The 17,983-nt window shown below is 48.7% G+C and overlaps 1 protein-coding gene across 1 annotated transcript; it reads right to left on the reverse strand.

Moving 5' to 3' along the window:
• Nucleotides 1-258: 258 nt before the first annotated feature.
• On the reverse strand, nt 259-13,108 carry SLC6A16 (solute carrier family 6 member 16). The gene is made up of 11 exons (XM_049787565.1): nt 12,718-13,108; nt 12,143-12,300; nt 11,846-11,972; nt 11,505-11,680; nt 10,960-11,070; nt 10,551-10,792; nt 6,791-6,977; nt 4,757-4,958; nt 3,918-4,077; nt 900-1,059; nt 259-522 (listed from the first exon to the last, which is right to left on the reverse strand). The coding sequence occupies exons 1-11, from the start codon at nt 13,106-13,108 to the stop codon at nt 259-261; spliced, it is 2,178 nt and encodes a 725-aa protein (XP_049643522.1).
• Between the last annotated feature and the right edge of the window lie 4,875 nt (nt 13,109-17,983).

Raw genomic sequence — 17,983 nt, forward strand, 5'->3', positions numbered from 1 at the left:
ACCCCTGGACGGATTTATTGGCCACCAGCGCCCCAGGTAGCACTAGAGCAGCAGGTTGGGAGGGTGTGAAGGGGAAGGACGACACCCTTGGAACCCAAGCAGGGAGGCTCTGAAGGCCAGGGCCTGGAAGCCCACCCCCCCAGAAAAAGCCCCTACCCTTGGGGTTACAGCTCTGGGTTCAGGGACAGGGATGGCGACAGCTGCCAGCACTCTGAGTGGCCTGGCCCAGGAGGCCAGCTGGAAGCTAAAGGGAGGGAGTTAGGAGTCGGGCAGCACAGTGGACTCCTCCTTCACAGCTTCAGCTCCACTCGCTTCTTCCTCCTTGACGCTTTCATCCCCTGGAGCACTTTGGGACAGGCCCTCGGGGGATGTCCAAGGCATCACTTGGTTTTTGGAGCTGCAGAAAATCTTACGAGCCAGGAGGTGGACGAAGTGTGTGGGGATGGGGGAGATGATGAGAAAGAGGACCAGGCTCTGCAGGGTCTTCCAGAACGGGGGCAGTTCTTGGAGCTTCTCCTCTGACTGCGGAGACACAAGACAGGGGCTCAGGAGGCAGAAGGGCCCGGAAAAGGAAGGGCAGTGGGAGAAAGAGTAGGAGGGGAGACCAGGCCCAAGACAAACGGGGCTGCGGGGAGTCCAGAAATGAGCCCATCAGGTCTTTAGGCCAAGTGGACTGAGAGGGCTGGACAGACAGCGGGGAGGACACTTGCCTTGCATACAGTCAACCCAGCTTCATCCCCCAACACCCCCCCCTTCCCGAGGGATCCCCCTGATCCTCAGCAGGAGTGATCTCTGATTGTGGAGCCAAGACTAAGCCCTAAGCATGGCTGCGTGTGGCCCGAAACAGTGCATTGAAAGGTGGTTCCAAACTCTTTAGAGCCTGGGGGAGGGAGGCTCACAGTTTTGGGGTCCCAAGCAATATAGGTGATTGGTGTGGACCGTTGAATCACTGTGATCACAAACTGGATGAGGAGCAGTACCGGCATCAGCCACGTCCACAGCCAATGGTAGATGGGAGAGATGGGACTGTCACACATACAGGCAAATTCTTGAAGGAACCTGCAAGGAAGGTCCTCAGCAAGTGGGCCAGGTCCTACCCAGCATTGGAGGGGCCCGGGGGACCCCAAATGTGTAGCATCTTTCAACTATTCTATTTCACCGCGAAGCCTTTGACCCCCATCATTCAGGCCTCAACCTCTAGTCTTTTCCCTTTCCCAGGTCAGTTTATCCAAAGCCAGAATGATTTGTTCCCAAAGTTCCTCATCGTTTAAGACCCTTTTTGATGGGGAACTACACCTGGCATGGTATTTCAGGGTTTAATCCTGGTTCTGTGCTCAGGGGTCACTCCTGGTGGGCTAGGAGTGCTAGGTATCAAACCCAGGTGGGCTGTTATGTATATGGAGGCCTTTATAATATCTCTCTCCAATTTATTTCCCTGCCTGCTTTCCCACCTTCCAGGTGGGGGGCGCTTCTCAGATCCTAATAAATAGGAATTGAACTAGGAGGTCGTGGTCTTTTGGGCAATTAGCTGGCGGGCTCTGGGCTTTTGAAGCTGATAACAGGCTGACAAAGGATTCTGCGTCTGACCTTCTTGCCTTTTTACCCATCTGTCTGTCTGTCTGGATTATTTGCCGCTGATAAATATTACCAGGATCGCTTCCCCACCCTAGGGGAAAAGGGAATGAATGGAAACCGCTTTCCCGTTCTGGGAGCTCTTTGGGGATCCAGCAACATCAATCAGTCTAGGAGAAAATATAACACTTCAGTGGGCTGCATGCAAAGCAAATACCGTGCCAACTTTACTATCACTCTGGCCTCAAATCTCAATAAATATTTTTTAAAAAATCTTTGGTCCAACAGGCTGGAGAAATAGCACAGTGGGGAGGGCATTTGCCTTACACGTGGCCAACCAGGTTCAATCCCTGACATCCCATAGGGTCCCCCAGCCTGCCAGAAGTGATTTTTGAGTTCAGAGCCAGGAGTAACCCCTGAGTGCCGACGGGTGTGACCCAAAACAAAACAAAATAAAAATCTTTGATCCATGGAGCTAGAGAGATACCACAGTGGTAAGGCATTTGCCTTGCACGCAGCCAACCTAGGACAGATGGTGGTTCAATTCCCAGCATTCTGTATGGTCCCCAGAGCATGTTAGGAGCAATTTCTGAGGGCAGAGTCAGGAGTAACCCCTGAGCACCGCCGCCAGGCATGTCCCCACCCCCCCCAAAAAAAGAACCAAACCTGGCCTAAGCACACACACAGATGAAAGAAATCTATGGCACTATCCTATTCAATAATAAAGCCCTGAGCTAGTTCAGGCTAGCACAATCTCCAGCGAGTTCCCAGGCCTCAGGTCCTAACAGATTACCATTTCTTTTGTTGTGGGGGGGTGGGGTGTACATCTAGTGGTGCTTACTCCAAGTTCAGTGCTCAGGCACTAGTCCCAACAGCACCATGCAGTAAGGAGAGCAGAACCCAGACCCCCTACATGCAAAGCATATGCGACGGTCCTTTGCGTCATTTTCCTGGCCCCCACCATACTAGTCGAACTTCTTTAGCCTCTTTGTTCCTCGAGGGCTCCAGGCTAGCTCTCAGGGCCAAAGTGCTTGACTTGTGTGTAGCCCCCAAGTTCAATCCTCAGCACTGCTTGGCTGCATGAACAACGCTGAGTAGAGCTGTTGTGGTCCCCAAGCAAGGCCAGGGTGTTCGGTCAGGTCACGGAATCACTGGATGTGGCACCGTGCCTGCTGAAGAGACACCCCAGCTTTAAAAACACTCTAGGCATGATGTTTCCACATGCCCTGGTTTCCTCGCTCTCACAGTTTCTTGGCACTGTGTGGGAAGAAGCCTTCCTTTCCCTTAGCACCTAACTTCAGCATCTATGTCAGCACCTTCCATCTCATCTCACCACCTAGCTTTCTCCTGCCAATTGTCATGACCTGGCGTTTTCATTCATGGGCTGGTTATTTTCTTTGTTCCCCACTAGAAAGCGAACTCCCCGATGAGAGAAATGCTTGCTTTCTTTAATGCACAGCTCCAGTTTCTAGCACTTATTAAGAACTTAAGAAAATCATCATGGGGCCGGGCGGTGGCGCTAAAGGTAAGGTGCCTGCCTTGCCTGCGCTAGCCTTGGACGGACCACGGTTCGATCCCCCGGTGTCCCATATGGTCCCCCAAGCCAGGAGCAACTTCTGAGCACATAGCCAGGAGTAACCCCTGAGCGTTACCGGGTGTGGCCCAAAAACCAAAAAAAAAAAAAAAAAAGAAAATCATCAAATGAGGGGCGGGAGAGATAGCATGGAAGTAGGGTGTTTGCCTTGCATGCAGAAGGACAGTGGTTCGAATCCCAGCATCCCATATGGTCCCCTGAGCCTACCAGAAGCGATTTCTGAGCATAGAGCCAGGAGTAATCCCTGAGCGCTGCCAGGTGTGACCCAAAAAATATCATCCAATGAATAAAAAGCAGTTTTGTTTTGTTTTGGTTTGGTTTGGTTTTTGGGCCACACCCAGCGGTGCTCAGGGGTTACTCCTGGCTGTCTGCTCAGAAATAGCTCCTGGCAGGCACGGGGGACCATATGGGACACCAGGATTCGAACCAACCACCTTTGGTCCTGGATTGGCTGCTTGCAAGGCAAACGCCTCTGTGCTATCTCTCCGGGCCCGCTGCTGGGTTTTTATGTTTGTTTGTTTGTTTGTTTGTTTTGTCAGGAGGCACACTGAGTTGTGCTCAGGGCTTACTCCTGGATCTCTCCCAGGACCATAGGGGGTGTCAGGGATTGAACGTTGGTCAGTCACACACAAGCAAATGTTCTCTCTATTGACTATCACTCTGACCCTAAGAAGGCCTTGCTGTCTGGGTGAGAACAGAGGCAACCAGAGAGAAACCAATTTCTTCCCTACCCACCCCCTTAAAGTATCACCTCCTGGACCCATACAGCCAGGCCACAGCCACATCCTCAAGCACTGTGAAGATGACCACGGGAATGGGGATCCAGAAGTTGATCAGCAGTCTGACATAGTAGAGGCCTGAAGGTCGAATGAAGAAAATGCCAAACAGGAACATGACCATTGTGAGAAGCCCTGGAGAAAACATTAAATCTGAGATCAAGGTCTGAGGTGCAAGAAGGTGACAAAGGTGAAGCCATTCATGGTGAGAGACCTGGGCTGGGTAAGAGCCTCCCTGAGGCTGGAGCAATAGTAAAGAGAGTTTGCACCTGGCCCACCTGGTTTGATCTCTGGCATCCCATATCATTCCCCAGCAATGCCAGAAGTGATCCCTAAGTGCAGAGCCAGAAGTAATTCCTGAGCACTGCCAAGTATGGCCCCAAAACAAAACAAAAAAGAGTCTCCCTGAAAACAGGGTCATGGGTGGGAGGAGGGAAGATAGTACTGTGTTGGGTCCCATTTACTCCTTTATTGGTTGTTTGTGTATCTTCAAAGAGCTCCCAGAATGACAAATTGATTCCCATCCCCTTATCCCCTTGTGTGTGTGTGGGGGAGATCTTGGTAATATTTATCTGCGCCAAATAATCCACACAGACAGGAGGGTAAAGGGGTAAGAAGGTTGGGTGCAGAGTCCTTTGTCAGTCTACTACCAGCTCCAAAAAACACCTGGAGCCAGCCAGCAAACTGCCAAAAGTCCTACCTACCTAGCTCCCAAACTATTTATTCCACACTCAACAGCGCCCCCACTTGGAAGGTCAGGGTGGGACAACAGCCAAAGAATATGGAAATGTTTTCATATACAACAGTAGAGTACCTATAAACAGCTTTGGATGGTTCCTGGAAAAGGCAAAGGAGTCCTGGAGGGGGACAATGAGGCCTTGCATGGTCCCCATCATGCTGCTCAAACCCAGACACAGCAGCAACACGAAGAAGACGATGGACAAGTGGACGTGTCCCGGAATGAAGGACATGGTTTCAATAAAGACCTGGAATGCAAACCTGGAGCCCTCTTTAATCTGTTAAGGGAAGAAAAGGAGGTTAGTATGTCTGAACTATACAAAAAAAATGTAACAAGACACATTAGTTTAGTTTTGTTTTGTTCTGTTTTGAGAGGCCATACCTATCTTGGCTCTGTGCTCAAGGAGTCACTCCTGGCAGGGCTGGAGGGGAACCATAGGCCCTACCCACTGTGCTATCTCTCTGATCACATCCAGTAGCTCTCAGGGGTTACTCCTGGCAGGCTCAAGGGACCATATAGGATGCCAGGGATCGAACCTGAGTCTGCCGCGTGCAAGGCAAATGCCCTACCCAATATGCTAATGCTTGAGTCCCTCCAGGGGCAAATGCCTTTCCTGGAAACTCCCTTGCCACCCTGGGAACAGAGGGGAGGAAAAATCACATCTTTGACCTGAAATACAACACAGCAAACCCACCATGGAAGGGCATTCTACAAGCTCCAGGTCTTAGCTCTTTTGGGGCTACGAGTTCTCCTGGGACGTCCTTCTGGGACTTTCCTTTGGTGCTAATGCAAGTGGCTGTTTGAGAGAAAGTATTTGAGGATCTCGGCATGGGGCCTCCCCAAACCCCATATCTGGCAATAGTCTCCCTAGCCTGGGGAGTGCTGGGAGGCTTGGCAGGCCCCCTTCCATCCTTGTCTTTATCCCCTGACTCCAGGCCTTCCCTGGGTGCCAGCTCAGATGGCCAGAAGTGGGTTCAGGTGGACTCTTAGGGGTCCTCAGGCTTCCTCCCTCCCTCCATACTCCAGGGGGGGAGGTGCATGGGTAGTAGATTCGGCAGATATCTGGCTTCCAGTTTCCTCTTTGAATCTGGAGGCCAGCTCTTGCCAGGTATAGGGTTTGGGGAGGCCCCATGCTGGAGGACTTCTCCCTAGCCTGGGGAGAGCTGGGAGGATTGGCAGGCCCCCAGCCATCCCCCTCTTTTTCCCAGTCCCCCTGGGTGGTGGCTCAGATGGCCAGAAGTGGGTTCAGGTGTATTCTTATGAGTCCTCAGGCTTCCCTCCTCCTTCCATACTTCAGGGGGGAGGTGCATGGGGAGGAGGGTGGGCAGATATCTGGCTTCCGGTTTCCCCTTTAATTTTGAAGGCCAGTTCTTCTCAGGCATGGGGTTTGGGAGTCCCCATGCCAGAGGGCTTCTTCCTAGCCTGGGGGGAGCTGGGATGCTTGGCAGGCCCCCTTCCGTCCCTCTCTTTTTCCCCTAGACTCTAGGCCTTCCCTGGGCGCCAGTCCAGGTGGGCTCTATAGGGGTCATCAGGCTTTCCCCGTACCCCTCCCTAGTAATGAGAATGTGCTTTGGGAGGAGGGCGAGTCGTTCTAGCACTGATTTATGTTGAGACAGTCATTGGAAATTTTTTGTCCTTGGTCTCTTATTGATAGTATTGTATGCATATAGTTTATATATACATAATATCCGTCTTGTATTGTGACCTTGATACTGCCCTTACAAAGCTCATTTCTAATCTTTTACTGCCTCAGTCCCAACCCTTATTTCCCCCCATCTTCCCATGTAGGTACAGCTCATGACATGAAGCTCACCACATAGAGTGATGAGTGCAGTTAGAGAAATAACTACACTGAAAACTATCATAACAATGTGAATGAATGAGGGAAATAGAAAGCCTGTCTTGAGTACAGGTGTGGATGGGGTGGGGAGGAGGGAGATCTTGGAAATTGGTGGTAGGAATCTTGCACTGGTGAAGGGGGGGTGTTCTTTACATGACTGTTATCATACAACTACAATCATATTTGTAATCACGGTGTTTAAATAATGATAATTAAAAAAAAAGAAGTATTTGAGGATCCCCATGTCCCACTCACTTATTTTGACTGACCTTCAAAAACTGCTTTTCTCTGCTGCACTCAGTCAAGTGCGAGAGGACTCTGGTCCTGGTGGGCTCCGAAAGTCTGTGGAGCCAGGAGGTAAAGATGTCCATGGGGTTTTCATTCAGGTTGGGAGGCGGCTTGGCCTCAGGAGGCAGTTTACCCCGGGTCACCAGATCCATAAGCAATTCTGCATTCCTAGTGAGAAGGAGTTGAATCAAACTAGACTCATCCACATGACAAAAATAGCCTAGACCTGGGAAGGCAGAGTCTGGGATGAAACCCAGAAGGTGCCCCTCCTTCCAATGTTCTGAATTCATGGTCCCATAGGACCCCAGGAGAAACCTTTCCTGTAGTTTTCTGGGGGACTCTAAGGTTTCTGCTCTAGTGATGGTGTCAGCCTTCTCATCTTACCTCTACCATTTTTCTCATAACCACTCACCCGTTTAAGTTTTGCATTAAAGAATATCAGAGTGGGAGGGCAACAGAGAGACATAGTAGTGGATAGGACACTTGCCTTGCAGGCAACTGACACAAGTTCAATCCCCGGCATCTCATAGGGTCCCCTGAGCCTGCCGGGAGTGATCCCTGAGTGCAGAGCCAGAAAAAAGTCCTGAGCACACTGGGTGTGGCTCTCCAAACAAAAGAACACAAAGATTATTAGGTGTACCGTTAATTTAGGACACTATGCCATGGAGTTGTGCTGAGTGACAGAATTATTTCTTGAACTTCTGTTTTGGCTCAGATTTAGTATTTGGGCCTCACATGGGCTTACTCTTATCTCTGTGCTCAACAATCACTCCTGGAAATAGATACTCAGGGGACCCAATGCAGTGCTGGGGATCTTGAGGCAGGAAGCTAATGAGCACTCACATAGAATGTCAGAGTTCCACACCAAACTGGCAGCAGTTCCTGTAAACTTCCCCTGGGGAAGTACAACATGCGTATCAGCCACAGACCAAAAAAAAAAAAAAAAAAAAAAAGTTCCAAAGAAGCCCTATATTTCTGAGTCAAAGATAAAAAATAGGTACCAATGCCTCAGAGAGACTGAGGGTAATCCCCATTGAGCTGGATTTTTCTGATTTATCACCCTTGCTTGACAATCCTACAACTCTGTCACTGGCAGAGATTTTAGGATGAAAGAAATTATGGTCTTCAAAATGTGAACATGAGGGAAATCTTAATTGCTTTTCTTCTCTGGTTTGTTCTTTGGGTCCCATGTACCTGGACACTACTCCCATGATTTGGGGTCAGGAAAGGAAAGGAGAATTAGAAAGGAAAGGAAGGGCCCGGAGAGATAGCACAGTGGTGTTTGCCTTGCAAGCAGCCGATCCAGGACCAAAGGTGGTTGGTTCAAATCCCGGTGTCCCATATGGTCCCCTGTGCCTACCACGACCTATTTCTGAGCAGACAGCCAGGAGGAACCCCTGAGCAACACTGGGTGTGGCCCAAAAACAAAACAAAAAAAGAAAGGAAAGGAAGAGAAAGGAGCAAAGAAGAAGAATGGAGGGAAGAAAGAAATGGAAAGCAGCATGATGTGTGTGTGTGTGTGTGTGTGTGTGTGTGTCTTGTTGGGGCTCAATATCAGCGCCTCACACTTTCAGTACTTAAAAAAAAAAAAAAAAAGGAGGGGCCGGAGAGATAGCATGGAGGTAAGGCGTTTGCCTTTCATGCAGGAGGTCATTGGTTTGAATCCCGGCGTCCCATATGGTCCCCCGTGCCTGCCAGGAGCAATTTCTGAGCCTAGAGCCAGGAATAACCCCTGAGCACTGCCAGGTGTGACCCAAAAAAACCACACACACACACAAAAGGAGGCTGAAGAGATAACACAGAGGATAAGGCACTTGCCATGCAGGCAGCTGACCTGGCCGATCCCTGACATCCTATATGGTTCCTGAGCACTGTTGTGAATGATTCCTGAGTGCAGTACAGGAGTAAACCCCAAATATTATCAGGTATGGCCCCCAAACAAAGAAGTACAGGCGCTTGAGAGATAATACAGTGGGTAGGGAACTTTCCTTGCACACAGCTTCCTTGGGTTTGATCCCCAGCATCCCACATGGTTTCCTGAACCAGGAGTAATTTCTGAGTGCAGAGCCACTAGTAACCACCAAGCATTGTCAAGTGTACTCCATCCCCCAACAAAAAGATGAATTAAAATATTTAGAACTGGGGGGGCCGGCGAGGTGGCGCTAGAGGTAAGGTGTCTGCCTTGCAAGCGCTAGCCAAGGAAAGGACCACGGTTCGATCCCCCAGTGTCCCATATGGTCCCCCCAAGCCAGGGGCAATTTCTGAGCACGTAGCCAGGAGTAACCCCTGAGCATCTAACGGGTGTGGCCCGAAAAACCAAAAAAAAAAAAAAAATTAGAACTGGAGTTGGAGCAATAGCACAGCATTAGGGCATTTGTCTTGCACACAGCAACCTGAGACAAACCCAGGTTTGATCCCGGCATCCCATATGGTCCTCCGAGCCTGCCAGGAGTGATTTTTGAGCATAGAGCCAGTAGTAACCCCTGAGCGCCACCAGGTGTGGCCCAGAAACAAAAAAAAAATTTTTTTTTTTTTTGCTTTTTGGGCCACACCCAGCAGTGCTCAGGGGTTACTCCTGGCTGGCTGCTCAGAAATAGCTCCTAGCAGGCACGGGGGACCATATGGGACACCGGGATTCGAACCAACCACCTTTGGTCCTGGATTGGCTGCTTGCAAGGCAAACGCCACTGTGCTATCTCTCCGGGCCCCCCCCCCCAATTTTTTTTAACCATTTTTAAAAATAAATTTTTTTTTTTTGGTTTTTCAGGCCATACCCATTTGATGCTCAGGGGTTACTCCTGGCTAAGCGTTCAGAAATTGCCCCTGGCTTGGGAGGACCATATGGGACACCGGGGGATTGAATCGTGGTCCTTCCTTGGCTAGCGCTTGCAAGGCAGACACCTTACCTCTAGTGCCACCTCGCCGGCCCAAAAAGTACATTTTTTTAAATGCTAAAATAAGCATCTTCTCCATTCTTTCCAAGTGAAGGTAAAGGGCTGATGCAAGCCAGTGCCTTAGAATGGTGTCTGGCAGTGCAGGGTCACAAGTCCCAAGTGACAGTGTCTGCATATCTGCATATATGCTTCTCTGATTCCAGCCACTCAGCTCCCTGCAGCCAGGCACCGCAAAGGTGAGCATTGCAATACAAACAGAGACAAACAAGTACCTCCAGACCCCAAATCCTAGATGGGAAAACCGACAGGTGGAAAGAGGAGACAGCAGGGGCTTCCAAATGCACTTGAGGGGGCTGGAGAGATAACACAGCAGTAGGGTGTGTGCCTTGCACACAGTTGATTTGAACAAATGATGGTTTGAATCCCTGCATCCCTTATGGTCCCCCTCCCCCATGCCTGCCAGGAGCAACCCCTGAGCACTATTAGGTGTCACCCAAAATCCAAAAAATAAAAAGAACAAATGCACCTGATGGTTAGGGGTATGAATGTGGTTCTCGGCAGCTCTTTAGGGTTAAGATATCTGGGTTTTTTTTTTTTTTTTTTTTTTTTTTTTTTTTTTGGTTTTTGGGCCACACCCGGTAACGCTCAGGGGTTACTCCTGGCTATGCGCTCAGAAGTCGCTCCTGGCTTGGGGGACCATATGGGACGCCGGGGGATCGAACCGCGGTCCGTCTCCTAGGCTAGCGCAGGTAAGGCAGGCACCTTACCTCCAGCGCCACCGCCCGGCCCCTATCTGGGTTTTCTAGTTCCCTGGGGCTAGGACCTTCAACTAAGACACTGGGCTTACTTCTCAAAGCAGCGGTGAGTGATGATTGTGGCCCAGAAGCCCATGACAGAGAAGACAAAAGCTGTGTAAAGCAGCAGTGTAAATATATTGAGCAGAACCACGATAATGACATCTTTGAGACAGTTGTTGGTCTGTGGGATGTGAGATGACATGGAGACAACAGAGCCAAAGCCTAGGCCCAAGGCATATAAGACTTGGTTTCCTGCTTCCCACCACACAGTAACGTTGAATACAGTCGATACCTAAAAGGAAGAAAAGTGTTAGAGGAGTTGCGAGAGAAAGACAAGAAAACCGTGACAGAAGTGGATGGGGTTAGCAGGCTAAGAGGGAGATAATGGAGTCGAATGCTCTAGTACCAGACAAGGGATCCCCCAAAGCCTGAGAGGGGAGTGAGGAAGATGCAACTTACCTTGCCAACCACCATATTTTGAAGGCCAAATGTTACCCCTTCCAGTAGCAGAGTCCAGATGAAGAAAAAGAAAATGATGAGATAGGACAGAATCACCAATAAATTCATCACCTGAATGAGAGTGGCACACATCAGCAATCAAGCACAGGGGTGGCATGGGCGGTATCAACCTATAGTTAGTGGGGCTCAAAAGTTTTGAGTCTACAGGCTGGAGAGCTAGCATGGAGGTAAGGCATTTGCCCTGCATGTAGAAGGATGGTGGTTCAAATCCCGGCATCCCATATGGTTCCCCGAGCCTACCAGGAGCCATTTCTGAGCATAGAGCCAGGAGGAACCCCTGAGCGCTGCCAGGTGTGACCCAAAAACAAACAAACAAACAAAATTTGAGTCTGAAAGAAGGAAGAATGAGGAGACAGACTTCAGGAGTCAGGGGGCAGCGGGAGCAAACAGCAGGGAGCAAGGCATTAAAGAGCTCACTAGGTAACCATGTCAGGAGAGGGCCAGAACCTGGGCAAACCTCAAGGAATCAATAAGTGGTGCCTCACCTTACCTAGGAGTTTGAGTCCATTGCACATGGAAGCACCCAGAAGAAAACAGGCCACACTCAGGGGCAGGATGAGACTTATGTGTGGTAGCCCATCGATGTCAATCTTGTCTGAGGCCTTCAGTGTCAGCAAATACCAGAAGTACATGGAGGGGGTCATCCGTGCACATTCAGGATCTGGGGGAATCTGGCTTTGGACATGCCTGCTATACAGGGTGACCCCTTCCCCCACCTTCCATTTCTCTTTCCCTTTCCCATTTCCCCTTCTCTTATCCTTCCTCCATCCCTTCTCTTCCAACTTCCCTCCGCTTTTCCACTGTCCTCTCTTAGGATCCCCCTCACCGAATTCACTGGAGTTCATCACTAAGGGACACTGCTCCCACGGGCGAGGATACTGGAAGGACTGACTCAAGTAGAAGAGCGTCCAGACATTGATCATATTCATGCATAAGCTGGCAAGGAAGCACAGCTGGGGGCAAAGAAGGAGGTTGCTGGGGTGGAAAGGAAAGGACAAGAAAAGGAGGGGACTGGGCAGGAGGCTGGGGAACTGAAGCCCCTTGACTGTGGGATCTGTTTTAGGACCAGAAGTGGGAAGGGGGTGAGGGAGACATAGGAACTGAGCAGACCAGGGTTTCTCACCATGAAGCTGGAATACCCCAAACCACCAATCCAGATGCTGGTCGCCTTCCACGCCACAATGGGGCCCTGCTGCAACTTCTGACCAGTTGCCATCTCCAGGAACAGAAGCGGAACACCGATCAAGAACATCATGAGGATGTAGATGATGAAAAAGATACCTGCAAGAGATGATGGAGATACCTCGAGGGATCAGAAAAGCTCTCGCAGAAGTAGCTGACTTGTGAAGGCCTCTGCTTCCTCAGAGCTCCAGGAAAACAGGCCCGTGACCTGTCTAGGGTCACCATCCTCAGAGCCCAGCTCTTTCCGCTTGCCTCCCCTCCCAGGTCTAGATCGCCAGTTCCTTCGTCCCCCATAGCTGAAGGCACTTACACGGTTGCAACCCCCAATACTGTTCAGGCTTGTACCTCCACCTTACCCTATTCAGAACCCCATTCCTCTACCGGTACTTGTGAGCTGAGGTGTTCTATCCTCAGAGACTTGTCTCCCACCTCCCCGAGGCTAGCAAAGTGGGAGTTTGAGGTCCAGATAAACTGCTAGCCCCAGAGTGACCCACAAGTACTAGTCTCCTGATTTACCATTTCCGTGGTGAAGCCACAGGAAGGGAAAATGCCAGAGATGGAGTGGCTTGAGAGAGTAGCCCACCTGGGCTATGATGTATTCAACCTTGTTGGACCAGTGTGGGCGGACAAAGACCTCACTCAGTTTCTCTGTTGTCTCCTGCGCATCCTTAATTATAGACCTTTTCACAATGCCCGAAGCGTCTGCTTGCAGTACAGGTTTGGGTTGAATGGTCCTATTCTTACTTTCCAAAATACCAGCCTCCCAGGTATAGACCTGAGCAGCCCGGACCTCTAGCTCCTGAGAGTCTACTGACAAGCTTGAGAGAGACCAGGGCCCATACACAGAGGATCCCAGAGTGAAACTTTTTGAGTAGTCCTCATGCAGTTTCGACGCAGTACGTGACATATTTGACAGTGCTGAGTCAGAATCCTGAGCATCTTTCTCTATTTCTTGTTGACTCTCTGAAGAAGCTTCAGTTATTTGAGTGGCTCTGCTTTTCTTTGGAGAGCTTAAGGACACACACAAATACACACATGCACACAGACAGATGCAAAAAAAAGAAAAACAAAAAAAATGTATTTTAGAGGACCAGGTTCCAAAGCCAGCTTCAATGGTCCTTTTATTTCATTGATTAATTTAATTAATTTATCTATTTATTGCTTTTGGGGTCACATCTGGCTATGATCAAGGGTTCTCCTGGCTCTGCATTCAGGAACCACACTTGTGAGTGCTCTAGGAACTTTACAAGATGCCAGAGATCAAACCCATGTCAGCCTTGTATAAGAAAAACTCCCTACCCACTGTCTATCACTCCAACCTCTCAATACCCTCCCCTTTTATTCTTGGATTTTTGGGCCACACTCAGAGGTGCTCAGGGGTTACTCCTGGCTCTGCTTACAGAAATCACTCCTTGCAGGCTCAGAAGTCCATATGGGATGTCGGGAATCGAACCGGGTCAGTCCCAGGTCAGCTGCATGCAAGGCAAATGCCCTACCACTGTGCTATCACTCCAGCCCTCAATACCCCTCTAAAGCTTTTAACTAGCTCTTCAAGTCTATATTCCCCCCTTGCACATGTAACTTGCTTGTCTCTGTTTCTTTGTTTGCCCATTTCTATTATGGAAAGGCTGTATTCTCTCTCAAACATATACTTCACCCTTTCTTTCCTCTCACATAGTTCTAAATAAATAAATAAATAAGTTTCAATAAAAACTTTCTTAGGGCTGGAGCAATAGCACAGCGGTAGGACGTTTGTCTTGCATGTGGCTGCCCAGGACAGACCTGGATTCAATTCCTGGCATCCCATATGGTCCCCAAGCCGGGAGTGATTTCTGAGTGCATAGCCAGGAGTAATCCTTGAGTATCACCGGGTGTGGCCCAAAAACCAAAAATAAACAAAAACTTTCTTACTTCACCAATAAATATAAAAAAAAAAAAAGTAAATCTTTTAGACTATAAAGATGTGATGGTTCAGGCCCAGAGAGATAGCACAGCGACGTTTGCCTTGCAAGCAGCTGATGCAGGACCAAAGGTGGTTGGTTCGAATCCCGATGTCCCATATGGTCCCCCGTGCCTGCCAGGAGCTATTTCTGAGCAGACAGCCAGGACTGACCCCTGAGCACCGCCGGGTGTGGCCCAAAAACCAAAAAAAAAAAAAAAAAGATGTGATGGTTCAAAAGGTACACAAGCTTTGCATGTGGGAAGCATGAGTTTAGTCACCAGCATCACCTTAAATATTCTGAAACAATGCCAAGGAAGGCCCCAAGAGAAAACAAAAAATAAAGTAAACCCTTCGTTTTTGTCTTTATGATCACTTAAGTTCAAAAGAAAACTAACAATAAAGTGGATTTGGGGGCTAGGGAGAGAGCACAAATCTACAGGATGAACTAGACCAAGTTCAAATCCTTGCGTCCTGTCTACCTCCTCCAGCACGGCCAAACTGCATGCTGCCAGGAGTGGGCCCTGGGCCTTCTCAACACTAATTGGAAGCACACCTCCCCCAAAATCAATATACTTTAGAATAAAATAACTAAATACTAAATCTGTCTTTTTTTGGAAGGGTTGGGCCACACTTGGCGGTACTCAGAGGTTACTCTGCATTCAAGAAATTACTCCTGGGGCCGGAGAGATAGCATGGGGGTAAGGTGTTTGTCTTGCATGCAGAAGGTCAGTTGTTCAAATCAGAAGGTCAGTTGTTTGAATCCCAGCATCCCATACGGTCCTCTGAGCCTGCCAGGAGCAATTTCTGAGCATAGAGCCCTGCTGAGTGTGACCCCCCACTCAAAAAAAAAAAAAAGAAAGAAAGAAAGAAAGAAAGAAATTACTCGTGGCAGGCTCAGGGGACCTATAGGATGCTGGGAATCAGATCCAGGTTGGCATGCACAAGGCAAACTCTACCTGCTATGATATCGCTCTGGCCCCTAAATCTGTCTTTATAATCATAGGAAAGCTTTACTTCTCTGAGTTTTCTCATCTATACTAACATCAAGTCTCTGCTCAAGTTCTTCCTGACCAAAGATGCCTTCCTGGTTCACCTATCTGAAATAATAGCTCTCTGCATGTATGAATATCTGGGTTCCACCCCAGAATTCCAAAACAAAAAAACATCAGCATTATAATTCCAGTTACAAGGAAAAAGCACTATGAGCCATCTTTCCCTCCATCCTTCCTGCTTGTTTCCTTTTTTTTTTTTTTTTTTTTTTTTGGTTTTTGGGTCACACCTGGCAGCGCTCAGGGGTCACTCCTGGCTCCACGCTCAGAAATCGCTCCTGGCAAGCACGGGGGACCATATGGGATACCGGGATTCGAACCACCGTCCTTCTGCATGAAAGGCAAACACCTTACCTCCATGCTATCTCTCCGGCCCCCTGCTTATTTCCTTTCTCATAGCATTTTTCATCTCCTGTTGTTTTCCACTGGCTGTCAATCCAACTGTTGTTCTGCCTACCTCCTCACTTCACCCCAGTAGAGAATGATGTTCTACCTCATATCAGAAGTTACTCTCCTTGTTGCACTCTGTTGTGACCTTTGTGATTCGATTGTGACCTTTGATTGGATCCTGGTATGTTCTGAAAAAAAAAAAAAAAAAGGTAAGAAGAGTGGTGAAAAAAAACTAAAACAGGATGGTAAGAAAGTGGCAGATTTTTTTTTTTGGTGGGGAGGAAATCATACCATTCTCCAAACAGAGGAAGGAAGTGGGCCCTGAGAGCCCATTGGCACATCTGTATTACAGGCATAACCAGCAGTGAGGCATGCTATTTTCAGAGTTCTTAGAAACTTAACTAAAGCTTATGACTCAATAGAGACTAAAAATTCAATTCAGATGCAAACCTCTCTATCTCTATCTCTGCTGTATTTACAAATGCAATAAAATATATCAACACATAGAATGCAGCAGGATAATAGGCATTTTTATTTCCTCTGATTTTTCAATTAATTTCGTAAGTGATCTAAAAAGTGTGTATTACTTTCATGTTTTGTATCATATTTGGAGGGTTCGAACCCCAAGCAGCACACATGAGTCTTGGGGTCACTCCAGCAAGCTGATAATGTGATCTGGTGCTGTGCAGACCCAGCAATACTAGGAGTTACCAGGGCCACACCAGAGGGTATTAAGAAGCCACCCAGGGGGGCCGGGCGGTGGCGCTGGAGGTAAGGTGCCTGCCTTGCCTGCGCTAGCCTAGGACGGACTTCGGTTCGATTCCCCGGCGTCCCATATGGTCCCCCAAGAAGCCAGGAGCAACTTCTGAGTGCATAGCCAGGAGTAACCCCTGAGCGTCACAGGGTGTGGCCCAAAAACCAAAAAAAAAAAAAAAAAAAAAAAAAAAAAAAAAAAAAAAGAAGCCACCCAGGGGCCCAGAGAGATAGCACAGTGGTGTTTGCCTTGCAAGCAGCCGATCCAGGACCAAAGGTGGTTGGTTCAAATCCCGGTGTCCCATATGGTCCCCCGTGCCTGCCAGGAACTATTTCTGAGCAGATAGCCAGGAGTAACCCCTGAGCACTGCCGGGTGTGGCCCAAAAACCAAAAAGAAAAAAGAAAAAAAGAAGCCACCCAGGCCGGTTGCTCCCATCAGCATTTAGCAGTCATTCAATGACTAGGATCAAACCCAAGACCTATCAAATGCTCTATCCCTTTGAGCTAACATTCTAGTCCCTTTATTTCTTCATAAATCAGGACAAATACACATCAATAAGTAAAAATTAAAAAGTATGATGTGGGGGGCCGGAGAGATAGCATGGAGGTAAGGCGTTTGCCTTTCATGCAGAAGGTCATCGGTTCGAATCCCGGCGTCCCATATGGTCCCCCGTGCCAGCCAGGAGCAATTTCTGAGCATGGAGCCAGGAGTAACCCCTGAGCACTGCCGGGTGTGACCCAAAAACCACAAAAAAAAAAAAAAAAGTATGATGTGGGGGGACAGAGCAGTGATGCAGCGGTAGGCCATTTGCCTTGTACGCAGCCGGTCCAGGACAGACCTGGATTCGATACCCGGCATCCCATATGTCTCCCAAACCAGGAACTATTTCTGAGCACATAGCCAGGAGTAACCCCTGAGGGTGTGGCCCAAAAAACCGAAAAGAAAAAAAAAAGTATGATGTAGAAGAGAGAAATCAAACTGAAGATACCCCCATCAGCCAAATCCAGGATAATTAGAAAACCAACCACTGCACTATAGTAACCAATGAGAATCACAGAATAAAATAAAAAATTATCAATGCATAGCAATACAAAGGAAAATCCACTCGCTATTGCAAAATGTGTAAACTAATAACTGTACAAAGAATGATGACATTGAGTCAGAGCAATAGTATAGTGGGTAGGGTTCTTGCCTTGCATGTGACTGGCCCAGGTTTGATCCCCACAACCACATCTGTTGCCCAAAGCCCTGCCATGAGTGATCCCTGAGTGCAGTGCCAGAAGTGAGGCCTGAGCCCTCTGGGTGTGGCCCAAAAAGGAAGGAATGAGGGAGGATTAGAGAAGAAAGGAAGAAAGGAAGAAAGGAAGGTAGGAAGGAAGAAAGGAAGAAAGGAAGGTAGGAAGGAAGGAAGGAAGGGAGGGAGGGAGGGAGGGAGGGAGGGAAGAAGGAGGGAAGGAGGGAGAGAGGGAAGGAGGGAGGGAGGGAGGGAGTGAGGGAGGGAAGGAGGCATCCAAACCCAAAATGACAATCTGAAGACACAGCAAGCATCTGAAGCAGAGAAAGCAGGGGTGTTGGAATTACCAGGTGAAGAATTTTAAACCACTATTATTAACCAATTAAGAACTCCCATGCATAGAGTAGACAGC

This window comes from Suncus etruscus, chromosome 14, assembly GCF_024139225.1.
Source record: "Suncus etruscus isolate mSunEtr1 chromosome 14, mSunEtr1.pri.cur, whole genome shotgun sequence".
NCBI classification, from domain to species: Eukaryota; Metazoa; Chordata; class Mammalia; order Eulipotyphla; family Soricidae; genus Suncus; species Suncus etruscus.